Genomic DNA, 17507 nt, shown 5'->3' with positions numbered 1-17507 from the left:
TAGAGATATATATTGTAATATTTATGGGTAAGATGATAGTGTCTGGAATTGGCTTCAAAATAATCTGATGAGGAGGAAGTAGGTAGTATACAGATAAAACCAGGTTATCTATGAGTTGATAATTCTTTAAGCTGAGTGGTGGGTATTATTCTCTCTCCTTGAATAACTGATAGGGTATTCAAAGGAGTGAACTTAAATACAAGATTAAATGAAAAGGAAGTTTTGGCAATTATTATGAAAAAAGTGGAGGGATTTGGCAAATGCTACATACATATCACAAAGTGGAGTGCCACGGCAAAGCAAATACATTTTTTGAGAGGTTTAATGTTTAAATAGCAGTCATATCTATTCTAACATTCCTTCTATGCATCAGCAGTAAGACAGGTTAGAGTTTCCTACAAATGCCTCCTAACAAAGAGGCAAGACTCTCCCAGGCAAGAATACATCCCAGCACCAACCAGAAGCAGCCACCAAATGAGAAAGGGCTGTGGTGGCAGCAGCAGATAAGGTGGGAGAAGTGCTGTGGGTAGAGTCTGACGCCCAGATCTGGTCACTGTGGTTGAGGAGCGGCCCATTCCCATGGATGTATGAACCCACAGGGTTACAAAGCTTCCCCAGGGGTCTGTGCAAGTGAAGCAGCATGAAGAATGACATGTTGTCAACAAAAATGTGAAAGGAACCCTTTGGTGGAAAAAGAAGACTAAAATCTTATGATGCTAGGGCGGTTATTTTTATTTATGTTTTTCCTGACATCATTATACGCTTTAAGTAATAACATTAAAATTTGATTTTAAAAAACAACACAAATATTTTAAAAGTAATTTTAAGGCCTATTAGGAGAGTACTACTCTAATGAGAGTAGCCTGAACTATGAAACAAAGACCAAGGAACTATGAAAGAAAGAAATTCTGAATCTTGAAATGTAAGAGTAGAGCTTGATACCCTACTAGTTATTCATGATGACATTATTTTAGCTTTACTTTTTTCCCCCGTGAAAACCTGAAGTTCGTATCAGTCAGTGGTTCTCAAGGGAGGACTGCACATTTCATAGGAAAGAGGGAGCAGTAGGCAGCTACAATTTAAAAGTAACTCCAGGTGATTCTGACCCACACTGTGGCCCCACTAGAGGACCACTCCTTTCTTGGAGGTCCCTGTAGAGTGGCTGGCTGAGGCCTGTGTGCAGCTAAAATGCACCTGAGATCATCAACATGGAAAGCTGGCCATTACTACTTCAAACACCCCTGTAAACTCAGCAGAGCTGCCATGTCAGACAAAGAATAATGAAATCTCCCTACACTCCTTCACAACTCAAACCATGTCCCTGACTGCCCAGCATGGGGGCAACTTTGCACTGTAAGATAGTAAAATAAGAGCCAAAGGGGATCCCGCTGCAGGCCATCTGCTGACAGGTACACACACATATCTGCCTATGTGCTCCTATTTGGTGGAGGGACGATGACAGACAAATGACTGCAGTGCTCTTTGCAGTCAAGCTTGTGAGCATCATAGAAGAGGACTTGAAGAAAAGTGTTTGACCAGACACCAAAAACACTTCTTGCATCTCTGCAATCTTCTTTCATCCCCTGACATGTCTGAGACTATTATGGCTTCTGATAATGCTGACTAACTCAGTGTAGACAAAACATACAGACCAACAACAGCATCCCTCACTACAACTGATACTAAGTTTCATTCCTGCAATGGCCTTCCATGCCAGATAGACCTGTTTCATGGATAATTACAGTGTCCACAAACCTGTTCTTCTCCAGTAAGAAGGGGGAGGTGCCTTCTATGCAGCATGCTCAAAATGCAGTGCACTGGGCTGAAGCCAGTAGCCAAATGCTCTACACATCCTGCGACTGAAGGTGGTTTGGTTTCTAATAAGATCCTTCTCAGTAAGGGTGCCCCTAACTACAGAATCACATACACAGTGAAGCCTAGTCTATAAAACAACTTGGGCAGCAGGTAAAAAGGAGTGGCTTCCCCCAAACACCCCATCATCACAATTCTATGACCCTCCACGGAGTTAAAAGCCTTGATAATATCAGGTAATGCTTCAGCACTAACTTTCAAATGACTTAAAAGTCACAAAGATTATCAACATTTATATTTAAAACTAAAAATTACATCCATAGCAAAATTAAAACCAAATTATTTATTTTAGTTGAGCTCTAAAAGTTCTCTATACATTGGGATAATTTCTACTCCTGCTACTTTATTAATATTACTCTCCCAAATTTCCCTAAAGTAAAGGATTACATTTAGGAAACACACGGCGTTACGAAAATTTAGACTTTTGACCATTCAAAGAATTAGTAAACATTTGCAAGTTACTCTCATATTTCCCATTCTAGTTTTCACCATGTTTTTAGGACACAGTCAATATGTTCTGTGTCCCAGCATGAACAGGACTTGGAGAGGAGAGGAGAAATTAGTCCCTTTGTAAAGGTAAAGAACTACTTTAGGTACACCAAGGCACTGGTATCTTATCCCTCCACTTGAACATACAGAGTCCCTTTTCAAAGAAAGCTGCAGTAAAGGCACAGATTCAAGGATCTAATTAGTTAAACTATGATCCTGATAGGAAATGAGCAAAAACCTGTGGGCATGGATAAAAGAGGTCTAGACAGGAAAAGCCACTCATGGTATCTGGAATGTTAAGACCTGGGACGGACTATACACAGAGCCAGACTAAATATTACCTAAAACAAAAGCAAAAACAAAACATAACAGAAAACAACCAAATAGACAACTAAACAAAATTTAAAATGCCCTTTCGAAAGATCAGCCAGGCCATATTTCCCACAAGATAACTTAATTTTCATTACAATAATTTAGTTACTCTGGTCTTATTTAAATTTATATGCAGGCATTTTCTTGAGGTGAATTTGGCAAAGTAGGGCAAATATGGACTGCTGTGTCCATGAAAAGAAGATATTCTCATAGCTGAGCACACCATTCATATCAAATCAGAGGCCAAAATACCTGCATAGCCTTGGAAAGTAGGAGCATTGGATCAATAATATAGCAACTTCCTCCCTGACCCTATCTACCATTAAATATAGAAAAGCCTTTGGTCTGAGAGGCTTTGCCTATCATAAGCATTCCCCACATAGCAAATCTGAATGAATCACTAGAACATTTTCAATTCTTAACTACTAGTACAATATTTACATTCTTTTAAGTTTACTGGAATTATTATTTTGACTACTTCTAAAAATATAAGCCCTCTCTATGTCACTCAGCCATAAGGCATTCAAATCAACCAGAGTTCTTAGTCAAAGCTGATTAAGAGGTGAATTAAGATGAGTTAATGGAATAACAAAATATTTGAAGATAAAATATCTAAGTGTATACACAAAAATATAATTGTAACACTTACCTAATAGCCCCTTCTCCAGAGTGAAGGTTTTGTTTGTAAACATACATTCAAAAGCCACAATGTGAAAAATCTTATTCACTGTGTTGTGAGTCCCAACTATTCGAATATACCTGGGGGTAAAAAGAAAAGAAAATCTGTTGAAGAAAATGAGCTTCCATCATAACGAATCCAAAGATAACAGAATAAGATACACTATGTAAACATACAGTGTACCAGAGCATGGACTAAAGGAGACTCTGAAATGGCTTCAGACCCTGTACCTGCTCCTTAGGGCTAGCTCCAACTGAGCCTGGAAGAATTACAGCAAAATTAAGGAGGTACCACTTTCCAGAGAATGAAGTAGAACTTAGATTTGGTTTACCTAGAAAATCAAACCAGGGACTGTTCAGCTCAACCCCTGAATGTCAGTACAATTGTATATCCATGAGACATTTACACTGGAGAATAACAAACAGCTTCTATCCTTGCTTTGTGGTTAGGAATGTGCCTGTGCACAGGTGCACAAACACACACAAAGTCAAATGCTTTCCAACTCAATGAAAGCTTTCATCCATTGGATGAAATGCATGAAATCAATACTGCTTTCTTGTTGAAAGTAAAAATCCACGGAAACTACTGAAAACCACTCACAGCTTCTTGTATTTTAATATTGCTCCTGAATCCTTGTTAGGAATTTAACCCTATATACTTACGCCAGCCCCCCACTTGACTGCTAGGAAGCCTTCTCCTGACCAGAGGAAGTGATCAGCAGAGGTGACCCAGCCTGCTCTGCAGCCTCCCTCCTGGCCATCCGGATCTGGCATCTGCATACAGTGCAGAGTTTCATAGGGCAAGTCTCGAGCCTCTCGGCCTGTTCACCCTCTCTGACAAACAAGCATTAACCTTGGAGCAACTTGCTCCTTTCACTCTTCAAACGGACCTGACAGTTCACAGGTTAATGAACAGACAAACTTACTCTTCTCAGTGTCACACAATTTCAGAGGGAATGTAATGTGCCACACACAGTCTTACTGGAATTCAAAAGAAGAATAAGAAAAAAAATAACTAGATTAACTGATAACGCTCTCTCAAATTATGAACTATGTGCTCTGAAGGATGGGGCATACTAAACGAACAGATTTCAATTAGGAGATGACAGACTGGGCAAGGTTTTAGTAATATCTTCCCTCCGCTATGTAAAACAACCTTCCACTTAAGATGATACAATTTTACGTCTGAGTTTATCGCTGTTCACTAATTCGGGAATTTCCTTACATTTCTCGTCACTCCAAGTTAACTGTATAATGTAAATGCCAACTGTAAAAATTCAAATAAAAGAGGCTATATTTGGGGCTTTTGTATCGTGGGTTATTCTCCCTCCTGTTTCTTCAAACCTGAATCTCACCGCATTCCCTGTGCACCTCATTTAGCCACCTGCTCCTTGACATGAGCTGATCGCTCATCTTCATAACCGACAGTAATGCTTTCTCCTGGACTGGCTGCTCAGTGTTCCCATATCCACTGCAGGGAGACACCGCTCTTCCTGTGTGGAGAGTCAGGGCAACTGCGGTGCTCACCAGAGCCCTCTGGGTAAGCAGGAGGTTGGCCCTGATCCGTTCTCTCAAGCCCTCAAGGCAGACAGAAGGTACTGATTTTACTGGGTTTGGGTGGGTGGGTGGGGTTCATTTAAAATAAGTTCTAAATGATCTGGGTAGAACGGACTGTGTGGTTCTTTACTGTAGGCAGTAACAATCTCTCTGGGCTTTCTGGAGCGGAAGGGGTGTGTTAAGCCTGGCACCTTGGCCTGAATCTAATTTTGCCCATTTCCTTAAACCCACAGGAACTCAACAAGCATAGCACTTTCAACCGCACATAGCCGTGACAGTCTGAGTGCTGCTGTCTGCAATCTTGGAGGGAATGGAGGGAATGTGGTTTGGTGGAATTTGATCAGATCATTTTCCTGTTCCCTAGGTCAAATCTCTCAAAGGAGAGATAGCTCTCCTAATACTGTGCAAGGCAGAGGAGCCAGGAAGGGACTAATAGGGCCTTTCCCCACTGGCAGTTCTTAAGGTTAAATAGTTCAGGCTGACCTAAGGGGATGCAGTAATGTCCCCCCCACTTTCTTTTCAAAACACTATATGGAACCAGGCTCTCCTAGTTTAGATAACAGTCATTTCCCAAATTTTACCCTGGTGCAAATATCAGGAGTGGGAGAAAATACAGAACCTTCCCCTCCCTTGTCCCCCAATTATAGGAAACTGAAAATAAAAAATCGTACTGGAATACATTTTACAGCCTTAATGATAGTGTTTGTGATAACTAACAAGATAATATGCATGACTGCAAAAGCATTGAGAGATGCCTCCAGATAAAAAGTTCTATATAAATGAAGATAATGTTATCTCTGCTGCATAATCCTGAGGTCAAATTAGCAATTCACCACTGTACATCACACTTCCTGATTAGCCTGTTATATGTAATGCTCACAACAAGTTTAATTATTCTAGTTCTACAATACTTTCTAAGTCTACATAAAATTATAGCCTAATTTACAAAAATGGCATAAAGTCCTTACTCAAATACACATTAAAAAATGGTAACAAAGTCACAAGAAAGAAGCCATGCTCCTTTTCTCCAGCAAGGAATTGTTTAGCATAGGACTCTATCCTTTACTGAAGATCTTGACTAGAAATAGAAACAGGCTTTAACTAATCCCCCAACTTCAGTGACTGGTAGGGCAGCCTGGAGCTCTCCATTAAGAACACAGGGGCCCTGTCCAGCTCAGGGAAAGGCATGCCCTGATCCATGAGCAATGTCTAGAGGAAGAAGGAGGCAGCACCATCAAGGTACCATCTTGGATCATAAGCAGATTTCCTTAATGGGGCTCACAAGGAAACATCCTGGAGGCAGAAGTTATCACTATCCAAGCTACTGAAAAATCCAAGGGCTGGTGATAGGAGGGAGTCCTCTCTCTCCTTTTTTTTCTTTGAAAAACAAAAGAAAACTTGCTTCTGGGTCATAACACCTAAACAGGAGAAGCAGATGCCACATTTCTCTGTCACAAAAGATTCTGAATAAGAGGTAAAACTTACGCTTTTTTTCTTTCAACATCATCTCTCCAATGCACACTCAGACTCTGATTTAACCTGATAATAAGGGCAGTAGCAGCTAGTGACTTCATCAGTGTGCAGAGAGGGGCGCTGCTGAAAAATATGACAGCTATCCTTTGTTCTCTCTGAGGTCCTCAACAGCAGCTCAGACAGTTGGAAGATAATTAAAACTTAGTGCTGAGAAAGGCAGATATGCAACAGATTGGCCATTTCTTTTTTCTTTTTTAATTTAGTGTCTTTTAAAAAAAATTTATTTATTTTATTTATTTATTTTTGGCTGCATTGGGTCTTCATTGCTGAGCGCGGTCTTTCTCTAATTGCGGTGAGCGGGGGCTACTCTTCGTTGAGGTGTGCAGACTTCTCATTGTGGTGGCTTCTATTGTTGCGGTGTGTGGGCTCTAGGTGCACGGGCTTCAGTAGTTGTGGTTCGCGGGCTCTAGAGCGCAGGCTCAGTAGTTGTGGCGCACGGGCTTAGTTGCTCCACGGCATGTGGGATCTTCCCGGACTAGGGCTCGAACCCGTGTCCCCTGCATTGGCAGGTGGATTCTTAACCACTGCACCACCAGGGAAGCCCCAGATTGGCCATTTCTGATGAGGATGAATGCTGTTCACATGAGCCCTGGTGTAACAGTCTGTTTCCAATATTCTCCTCCCTTCCTTGTGTTAGCTGTCTTCTAGTCACTGACAAAGATTGGGGCCTCAACACAGTTCAAAACAGGATGTTTCAACGCAGAAGTTTCTAGGAGCTATAATATTGTGGGTGAAAAGAGATTCTTCTTTAAAAAAATGAAACCTAAACCTAAACCTTCCAAGGATAGCACTCTGAAATTGAAAGGCACTATAGAGTTTTGAAGTACTTGCTTTAGAGTCTAACAGGACCAGGTGTGTAGCCCAGCCCCATCACTTAATTAGCTGTGTTACTTCGGGGAAAAAAATGTCTTAAACCTTTCTGAACCACAATTTCCTTCTCTATAAAAGGTCAGTACACAAGCCTTATATGATATTTAAACGAGGTAAGTATTTAAAGTGTCTAATGCAGTGCTTCGCAGAGTACAGTATCATTAAATAGAAATGCAAAGAGTAGGTCGCTGGAGGCGGCATTTCTTTTGGACTTCAAGACTGCTGGTTGTCTGGGAGAGCATTCCTAACTGTGGTTGTCAAAGTGGTGCATCCGCATCCATGAATAGGCAGGCCCAAGGATGGACTTCAAGAGCACGGGCAGGGGCTAGTCCTTACCCTTAGGGCCCCACAGTATATGTAGAAAGAAGCTACATTCCGAACGCAGATTACCTGGCTCTATGTTATTTCCTGCTTTAAGCCCCTAGTCTTTAGAAAAGTCTATTTTAAATGTTCTTGACCTGACTCAGCTCTGCATAAGGAAACAAGGGAAGAATCTTTTTCCCATATTTGGTCCAGCTACCCATGCCCACAGAAGAGTTTCTTTTTTGTGCTAACTCTGGAAGTTTGGAGTTCTAATTTATTAAGAAAAATAGCACTTCTTACAAAGAAACATCATAATACTGTGACCTAGAAAATTTCTGCCTTGGAGATTTCATTGTATTCCCTGCCTGTCCTGGGAAGGTACTACAAATTCCTATTCTTAACCTATCTTTCCATCATTTCTTGTCAGGACGCTACCATATTTCATTTCTAAGTCACATACAATACATCTTTAACAAACTGAATATAGAAAAACAGCAACTTGTACACCCTCACTTTAAACCCCTTGGAACCCTCTAATCTTGGTATTCTTTAGTCTTTAGCCTACTTGTGGTTACAGTTGATCCTTAACCTTTGCCTCTAGTTATAAGATCATCTAACATTGTACTGAGCAGGTTCTACTACAAGATAAAATTGAATTCAGCAAAAAAATTTTAAATGAGCTCTCAAGGGATCAACTAAAGCCAAAATCCATCAGAATTTTATTCTTTGGTAAACAAAGTTTTATTCTCAAATTGAACTTTACATTCTTGGGTTAAACAAAGATGCTTGAGAAAACCAGGGTTAGCCTAAGACTGGGATCCTTAACAGCACAAGAAGGGATCCTTAACATTTTGGCTCTTCCTCTGAGGTCTCCATGGAGAACTCTGCAGAGAAAAACTGTTCTTTGCTGTGGCCAGAGGCAGTCACCTGACAAGAACTTTAGCTACAGCATTTACTAGGGACTTAGGACCATGTGGGATTTGAATTCACCATTTCCACGATTTCCTATTTGACCTTTCCTTTCAAGGAGATATGAAGAATGTACATAAATAATTCTCTAGCCGAAAAAGCTGGAAATGTATGTGGGTTTCCCCAGTATGATATTTTCTTCTAGTTCTAGGTACCAAGTTAATGCTCTTATAATCAAACCACAGACCAGAGGGTGAAGTGACTTCAGGTCTTGTTGCTAAGGCAGCAAGTGGAAAACAGTTTATTGCCAGAATGACAAAAAGCTTCTAGAAAAAGCATGTTGCGACAGAACAGATCTGTTACTCTTAGAAAACCTTCCCTCCGGCTGATCTGTGGAGCTATAGATTCTCTTCTACTGACTTCAGCAAGGGGCCCCAGCAGCATTTGCTTATTTGGGAGAGGAAGAATTATTGAAAGGTTAAACACTCTGCCAGAGTTAGCCTAAGCAGAGGCTACTGTCTCAGAGAACAGCCCTGATGCTGTCTGACCATTACGCCTGCAGAGGGAGCAATCATGTTCCAGCAACTCCACTATTCAACCTGAAGGGCAAACAAAACAAGAAGTCACCTTGTTTTTCAGAGAAAATTCATGCTATACAGAATCAAGTATGCAGAAGGGATAAGATCGGTAAATAATTACTAACACAGCATAACCCAGTGCTACCCAAAACAGAAAGTCATTCCAACATTAGAGATAAATATTTAAGTGTTGTTTTTTATTTGAGGGAAATGTGCATTTTTAACAATAGGCTTTTTTTCCCCACCCCCGAATATGCAGAACCTAAAACCTGCCATAATAATATGCCTTCAATCTATGAAAACATATTTGAAATTAATATCACAAAAGAACTTAATTATAGTATTTACTTACATAAATCATATGAAAATGATATAACCTGTAAATTTATTTAATTCATTTCTATTTTCTGCTTGCACATTTACCAGTCAATAGCCTTGTAGGTATACTGAGTAAACGTGCTATTAATCAAGATTTAATAAACACTTACTAGGTACAAGTAATTCTGCTAAGCACTGTGAGGAATGGACCAGGAAGACAGGACATAAACCTTCATCTGGAGAAGTTTATAGTGCAGTTTAGAAGGTAAGACTAAAACCCATCAAACTGTATGATTTTTGACAGGACTGAGCTGAAAGAATGACCTAGGTTCTAGTCAGAGCTTCACAATGCATTAGGTATAAAATTGGGGGCAAGTTCCTTAATTTCTCTCAGTCTCAGGCTCCACACTGGTAGTAGTGGTAAGGAGAAAGACATAAGAGCCTCTGACCTATTCACAAATGGTAGCCTAACCTTAAAACACCAAATTTAGCAGCATGAACTTTAAAAGTCCTCCCTGTGAACAAAACAAAACATAGCTAAAACAGAAATAATCCCTTTCCTGCCCCGCCCCCCCCACCCCCAGATGATCACAGTCTTACCCAACAAATATTAACTGAGTATTTACCATGTGTCAGCTACTCCTGCTGGGTGCTGGGATATGGGATTGAACACTACAGATAAAATCTATTCCTCATGGAATTTACATTTCAGGTCAGGAGACAGACAACAAATAAAAAAATCAAATAATTAGCCACTGGTTGGTAGGTGATCTATTTAGCATAGAACTTCATAGACAAACTTGCTAAACTGGAAGGATAAACAGTTATAAAACCTCTCCCTGCAGGAATAAAAGAAGAGTCAAATGGGAAGGCATGACTAGCTCTGATTGAGAATATGGATATACTGTAAATGAGTCTGCGATATAGACACAGCATACCTATTATACATATTTAGCAGGATATAGGCAAAAATCTAATTAAGTAGGTTTGTTAGGGTCTGGAAAGAGGAACTGATTTGAATTTCGTGGGAAGAAATATCTTATTTTATTTATTTCATGGTTTCGTTTTCTTTTTATCTCTGCTTTTTTTCGGATTGTAATTTTCAAGGGATTATAGAAAGACAAAATGGCAAGTGAAAGATATAAAATAAAAAATGAATAAGGGAGAGAGGGAGGGAGGGAGGGAAGAAAGGAGAAAGAAAGAAGAGAGACAAAGGGAGGAGCCAGAGGAGGGAGGGGGAGGGGAGGAAAAGATCATGAATATGTATAAACCAATCCCTTCTTCTGTCTGTTATGTGCTATTGTGAACAAATCCCCATGTGGGAATACTGTTAACCAATTTTATTACTCAATAAAACATCTGAAACCAACACAAAGTATATTTTAAGAAATAGAACTAAATTACCAAAAGTTCAATATTTGCATTTTTTCATTAACTTTTCCCCTAGCCCAAGATGCTGGGAGCGGGAGAGAGAATTTCACCAGTTTTATCTTTAAAATGGCTGCATTATCTTTTTCAGTTTATCCAGGAGGCTGTGCATTTCCACGAATGTAGACAAATGAGTCTAATGGAATTGTGCACTAGAGAAAAAGTAGAAGAAAATTAAATTTGTTAGTTTCCCTATGAATCTGTAAGAACTCATTTGGTGACTATGACCTGTAGCCAGCCTGCTTTAGGATCATGATGGGTAAGGGAAGTTTCTCTTTTTTTTTTAAAACCTAAGACTATGGTAGAGATATGCCACTTACTATAACTTAACATTTTAAGGGCTGGAGGAGCCTGTCCTTTTTTTTCCTTTTAGAGTGGAAGATTAAAATACAGAAGGAAGAGAGGCAAACAGAAGGAGAAAGAATTTGCCTCTCCCTGAAGAAAAATCTAAGAATCCTTCTAAGAATGTAAACATTTGACACACTGAGAAACAAGACAGGAATTGCGTAAGATGGTTAGAATAACAGAAGTGAAAACTGAGTGACAAGTCAAGAGAGTAATAAAGAGAGCATAGGGAGTAAGGAAACCACGAATCTTCATTCCGGACCTCTGAGAAACTAGCACTGGAATTAAAATAAAAGCTACCAGCTTCTGAACACATCCCATGTGCTGGCCCTTGCATGCATTATTTCCTTTCATGGAAAACTCATACCCTACACACTCATACAATCAGGCTGGAGATTTCAAAGCTCAACAGAACACACGTCCCTCAAAGCCTCTGTATTCCTTATGAGCTATGTAAAGAAACCTGTGTTCCAGGCAGTAACAGCTTCTAACAGAGAACTAACTGAAATATATTTGGAGAAATATATATTTCTCCAAAAAATATAGAAATATATATATAAGAATATATAAGAAATATAAGAATATATATAAGAAATATATATATAAGAAATATATATATATTTGTTTTCTCCAAATATATTTGGAGAAAACAAGTTCAACCCAGAAAAGCTACACACTTGCCACCTACTATCCCCAGACTTCTATGTTCACAAAAAATTTCAGGGACCCTCCTTTGCCCTTTGGGAAGTTCTCGACCTTTACCTAGAGAATTGATCAGGGAGAAAAAAAAAAGATCCAGAGATTTACTTAGCACATAATTCAAGTATCAGCATAACTAGGTACAAAGCTACCACCCAGAGGCAGAGTAGTCAAAGTAAACAAAAATAATACTACAGAAAACTTGAGAAGAACACTCACACCAACAGCACAGGGAATGCAAATGATAATAGGAAACAGAAGTATTTTTGTCTTGGGTGCCAAAACTGGTGTGGCTATGTTCTGTCTCGGGGTTTGTTAAAGCCGGAAGTGCATGACTGATTTCACTGTAGAAGCCTGTACACTCCAGCTTCCAAACAGCATGAAGGATTACTAATTTCAGCACTACTGGTATAAGAGATTTTGCTCCTAAAATCTGTCAATGTGTTAGAACTTTAATACAAGCAAAAGAGAAAAGAAAATAGCAAGATGTTCTGAGTGGCACTATTTGGTGACCTACAGAGTCTGCAGCTTATAGTAGGAGCTGAGCAGACATGAGACAGCTTCAAACCTAACAGTCTGCCCAATCATTTTAGAAGACATTTCCCCATACTCATGCCTTTTGTGTTAGAAGTCCTAACCAAACCTGAAGCCTGAAGCCTGTCCCAAACCATATTTCTACTGGATTAGCAAGCAGGTTGGGAGGTGGAGTAGTTTGGCAAGGATTTTTGTTTTCCTTCCCCAAAGCTTCTTAAGAGTTCAACCATTCATGACCTAGACTTTACTGGTATAGCATTAGTGCTAAGTCAGTGATCAGAAAGAAAATGTCAATCCTTACACTTGTCTTAGAAATTCAAGGAAAGAAAAACTTATGAGAGAAATGCACATAAACTAAAATGTATACTTTGTAAGAGAGGATTTATTTTTTAAAAAACAAGAAGATTCTATTACATTACTAGTAGTCACTGCTACTGCTGTGGTGTTTGGAATCCTCATTAAAATAAAACAAAACTGGCTTAACTATTTCTTTTTCTTCTTTTACAAAGAAACTTTTACACATACATAGTTTAAAAAGTCAAATAGCCTATAAGATTTATTATGAAAAATACTCCCCCCATGCTCCATTTCCTTCTCTCCCCAGAGGCAACTGTTCTTACCTGTTTTAATGGATTATTTCAGGATTTATCTCACATCTATAATTATCATGCATTTAATGCTACTTCTTGATTTTCCAGCTTTAGGCCTTACCTACCAATCTACTACTATGGAAGACAACTTTTTAACTCTCTCCTCCATATGTACCCTTTTCCTATCCCCCAATTTAGACTGTATTGTAACTTTGGTTGAATCAATACTCAGTGTTTACATCATGATTATGTAGATATTATTCACAACTAATATATGGAGTACTTTCCTTTCCTGCACAGTTTTTCTTCCCTACTAAGAGAAAGAGCCCTGATTTTTGGTTGGAAGTAGTTTTCTTTCAGAATTTTGAAGGTCTTATTCTACTGCCTGTCAAGTTTCTAGTTTTGCTATTGAGAAATCATTATGATACCTGACTTGATTTCTCTCTTCCTTTTTCACTCTTTTATTTTTTTAATTTTAAAAACATGCCCCGTTCTGGAAACATGCAGATTTTTCTCTGCTTCCCTAGTATTATGAAATTTCATGATGCCTTAGTATGGGTCTATTTTCTTCTACTGTGTTGGGCACTCAGAAGGCCTTTGCAATCTGGAAATCTATGTATTGATAATTCAGTTTTGGTAAATGTTCTTGAATTATTTTTATTGACTTCTTCCTTTGGATTTTTTTAACCTCTCTTTATGAAACTCCTAGTTTTGAATATTGGACCTCCTTATCTTTACCTGTATTTTCATACTTCCTCTATCTGTCATTTTTTTGTGATTTTGTTCCATTCTGTGGGAGAGTTCCTCAACTTTATCATCTGTGCTCTCTACCGAGTTTTCCATTTCTGCTTTAATATTTTAAATTTCCAACTGTATTTCTTATTCTCCAAATGTTCCTTTTTTATGGCTTTTCCTTCTTGGTCTAAGATTGCCATATTTAACCTCTCTGAAGATAGCAATAATTTTTTTTTAAAGTTTTCATCTCCCTATATAGTTTTTTTTTTCCTGTTTGTTTTAGTCTTTATGTTTCATATTAGTTTCCTCAAATGTCTGGTTGTCAAGAAGGTTGTCAGGAAGGAACCTAGACATTTTCCTCAAGAGGAAATTCTGAGAATATAGTTGCCTGAATGGGTCAACTGTCAGGAAAATCTCACTTTCAGATTCTTTAGCTCTTCCCTCTTAGACTGATTGAATTATCTAGAAAGATGTTTCTAATCCTCTGCATGGGAAATATGGGCTTGACTACCAGAGTTTCAGAGTGGTGAAACAGGGTAGGGGTATTCGTCTGAATGTGTGGCAGGGGAGATATTACTGAAAGGTAGGGTCTAAGCATCAGACCACCTAATCTTCCTATAGTACGACCTTTCTAACCTATGCATGGTTTCCCACTTTAGAGACCTTCTGTTTTACCTCTGTTTTATCTTCATCAAAGAATAAATTTCCAAAGTCAGATAGAGAAAGACAAATACTGTATGATCTCTTTTATATGTGGAATCTAAAAAAGCCTAACTCATAAAACAGAGTAGAATGGTAGTTGCCAGGGGCTGGGAAGTGAGTGAAATGGGGAGATGTTGGTCAGTTGGTACAAATTTCCAGTTATAAGTTCTGGGGACCTAATGTACAGCATGGAGGCTACAGTTAACCAAACTGTATTATATATTTGAAATATATATTTGAAAGTTGCTAAGAGGGTAGATCTTAAATGTTCTCACCATTAGGAAAAGGTACTTCTATGAGGTGACAGAAATGTTAAATAAACCTACTGTGGTGATCATTTCACAATATATGTGTATCAAATCATTAGGTTATAACCTAAATGGGAAAAGAATTTGAAAAAGAATAGATACATGTATATGTATAACTAAATCACTTAGCTGTACACCTGAAGCTAACACAACATTGTTAATCAACTACACTCCAATATAAAATAAAAAGTTAAAAAAAATCACCATGTTATACATCATGTTTAGCTTAAACAATGTTATATGTCAATTATATCTTAATAGATCTGGAAAAAAAGAATACATTTCCAGTTTTCTATCAGAGTGGGGAAGAAGCAGTCAAAGTTCTGTGAAGTGGGGAAGAGAAGCTAGAGCTCTTAATTGTTTCATAAGTACATAGTTAACCAGTCTTCTCATTTTAGCCCCTTCCTACCTATCTCCTTCACCACAGCTTCAAAGGTGCCTGGTGCCCCTAACTCCTAAGTCTTCGAGGATTTAGTGGCTTAGGATTCAGTTTTCCTGAGCCTGTTAAATCATTTACCAATTGTTCATCTGCATGTTTTTAATCTCCTCTTCCCATTTTCTTTATCCTTATAGATTAACACCTTAAAAATTCCTTTACTGTCATTTTAGTAGGATCTTGTTCTGAAGCATGTGAGAATCAATGTGTGTTCATTCTGCCATCATTACCTGAAAGCTTAACTATTTTTCACGAAAGTATGTCCATGCCTGTGATTATTCTTATAAGGATAAAGGTTCAATCAAGGATCTTTGCCGGACTTACTGAGTCTGAGACCTTGGATCTTCCAAGCTGCTGTGGCCACAAGGGGACACCTCTAAATTTGTCTGGTACTTAGGACAATAATACAGGAGATAATAACCATTCTTCTTCATCTCCTTCCCTGTCTTCAGCCTGAGGGCTACAACTCTTTTTTCTTTCTAGTCTTGAAATAACATTTTCCCCTTGTTGCTGCTCCTCCATCCCCTTCCTTCTCCCATTCCTTCTACCACATCGTCATATGGTTGTCTCAGATTATTTAGCTATTTTATCTTTTGGACTTGTTTTTCACTAATTAAATGTCCAAACAGGGATATGTCCAGACAGTCCCGTAAATTATCACCATTCTGCAGAAAGATTCAAATCATTGAGTGATTTTGTTAGCCACAGTCTCCCTCTCTCTGAAAGAAAGGGGGAGGGTGTTAATTCCCACTAAGTAAAAATAAAATAATTCAGCTCAACCTCACACTGAAACAGCTGCACAGACAGCATTGGTTGCTCTGTTTACCTTAATAACTGTGGAAAAACACCATCTCCTCCCCTTCCCACTCTCTCCAGAACAATCACCATGCTCTACATGCAGATGGGGTGACTTAGACTCTCTGGAGCAGAGACAGGCTTGTCTGGTGTTCTTCCTGCACATTTGTGCTGCACCCTTCCTCTGCTGCTGTCACACAACCCAGTTGGTTCAGATTAACAGCTGCTGCAGGGGACCTGATGGATTCAGCTGTGGGTCGCCTGGAGGCTTCCCTAATGCCCCAGCCCAGCCAGCTGCATCTAAGCAGAGCCATGGGAAGCAAGTGCCAAAGTAAGAGAAAGTATATACTGTACATCCTCTTTAATCCTTGGAGTTACTGCAGCAGCAGCAAAAAGAGAGAGGGAGGAAGAACAAAGAAATACCTCGCAGGGGTTGGGAGCAGGGCGGCCAAGGATTCTAAATCAGACAACTGGAGTGCAAGGTGCAGGTGGAATAAAAGGAAAGCTTTCAAAAAGGGTCCATTCAATTTTACTGCTTACTCCAGGGAGTCCAAGAAAATTCTCAAGTTTTTGGTTCGTTTTCATTCAGTGAGTCAGGATTTAAAGATAATAGGAAGTAATTTCCAACTGATTGTGAACTTTTTGTTAAGCTAAGGAAAGTTAAGTTAGGCACACAGGATGACCAACCATCTATGTTGGCCCAGGAATGTGTTGGTTTTAGTACTGAAAGTCTCACAGCCCAGGAAGCCACTCAGTCTCAGGCAAACCAGGATAGATGTTCACCCTTCACCACCAACAGCTATTTCCCCTTCCGGGGCTCATGTGAAGCTGGGCTGCATTCACATTCTGCTCAGCACCTTCCTTATCTTCCAGGGCCGCTCCTGCCACACAAATGCTCTCCAGCCTCTATCACGCACAGTCAAACAGACAAGGGCATGAAAAGGCCATTCTGTGTTTGACTCTCAGTGGAAAAGGGAACCGTGTCATTCAGAGTCCTCCCAGCTTCCTTTCTGGAGTCCCATCAGAAGCACAAGCCCTCTAGCCCACACAGGTGGATCAAAATGATCATGGCAGAAACTGAAAACATGGCTCATCTCAGTGCCTGGAGAAACAGTGCATCCCTCAGTAACTTGAAAATGCTGAACTCCAAAATGAAGGAAGCCAAAGAAAACTCAATTACACAGAGGCTGATAATTCAGTGTATGGATTACTCGGGCTTTCTTCTCTGCTCTCCCCTCCCTCTGGTCCCAGTCATTAGGCCATTTCACTGCTCATTAGCAGGGAGGAGGAAAAAGGAAAGGAGGGGGAAAGTTGAACTAGCCGATTTTTCTATTTATGAGGGAAGGCATTCAAACTATTGGCTCCAGAGGTTCTTTGGTGGGGAGGGAGGATCGGGAATTGGAGGCTGTGGCACTGTCTATTGATTTTAATCATTTGGTCTCTCTTAATTCCCAAA

The 17507-nt window shown here is 39.5% G+C and overlaps 1 protein-coding gene across 3 annotated transcripts in view; it reads right to left on the bottom strand.

The window, feature by feature from the left end:
* Nucleotides 1–17507, bottom strand: part of BTBD9 (BTB domain containing 9) — a 409382-nt gene that overhangs the window by 147525 nt on the left and 244350 nt on the right. For all 3 annotated transcript variants that reach the window (XR_009701567.1, XR_009701568.1, XM_061196280.1), the window contains one exon: nt 3383–3492. Coding sequence is in view for 1 of the 3 variants with exons in the window: in XM_061196280.1 (XP_061052263.1) it covers nt 3383–3492 (110 nt within the window). In the remaining 2 variants the exon portion in view is untranslated. The remainder of the gene's footprint in view (nt 1–3382; nt 3493–17507) is intronic.

This window comes from Eubalaena glacialis, chromosome 7, assembly GCF_028564815.1.
Source record: "Eubalaena glacialis isolate mEubGla1 chromosome 7, mEubGla1.1.hap2.+ XY, whole genome shotgun sequence".
NCBI classification, from domain to species: Eukaryota; Metazoa; Chordata; class Mammalia; order Artiodactyla; family Balaenidae; genus Eubalaena; species Eubalaena glacialis.
The sequence above is the reverse complement of the archived record's forward strand: the minus strand, read 5'-3'. Positions and strand labels throughout refer to the sequence as shown.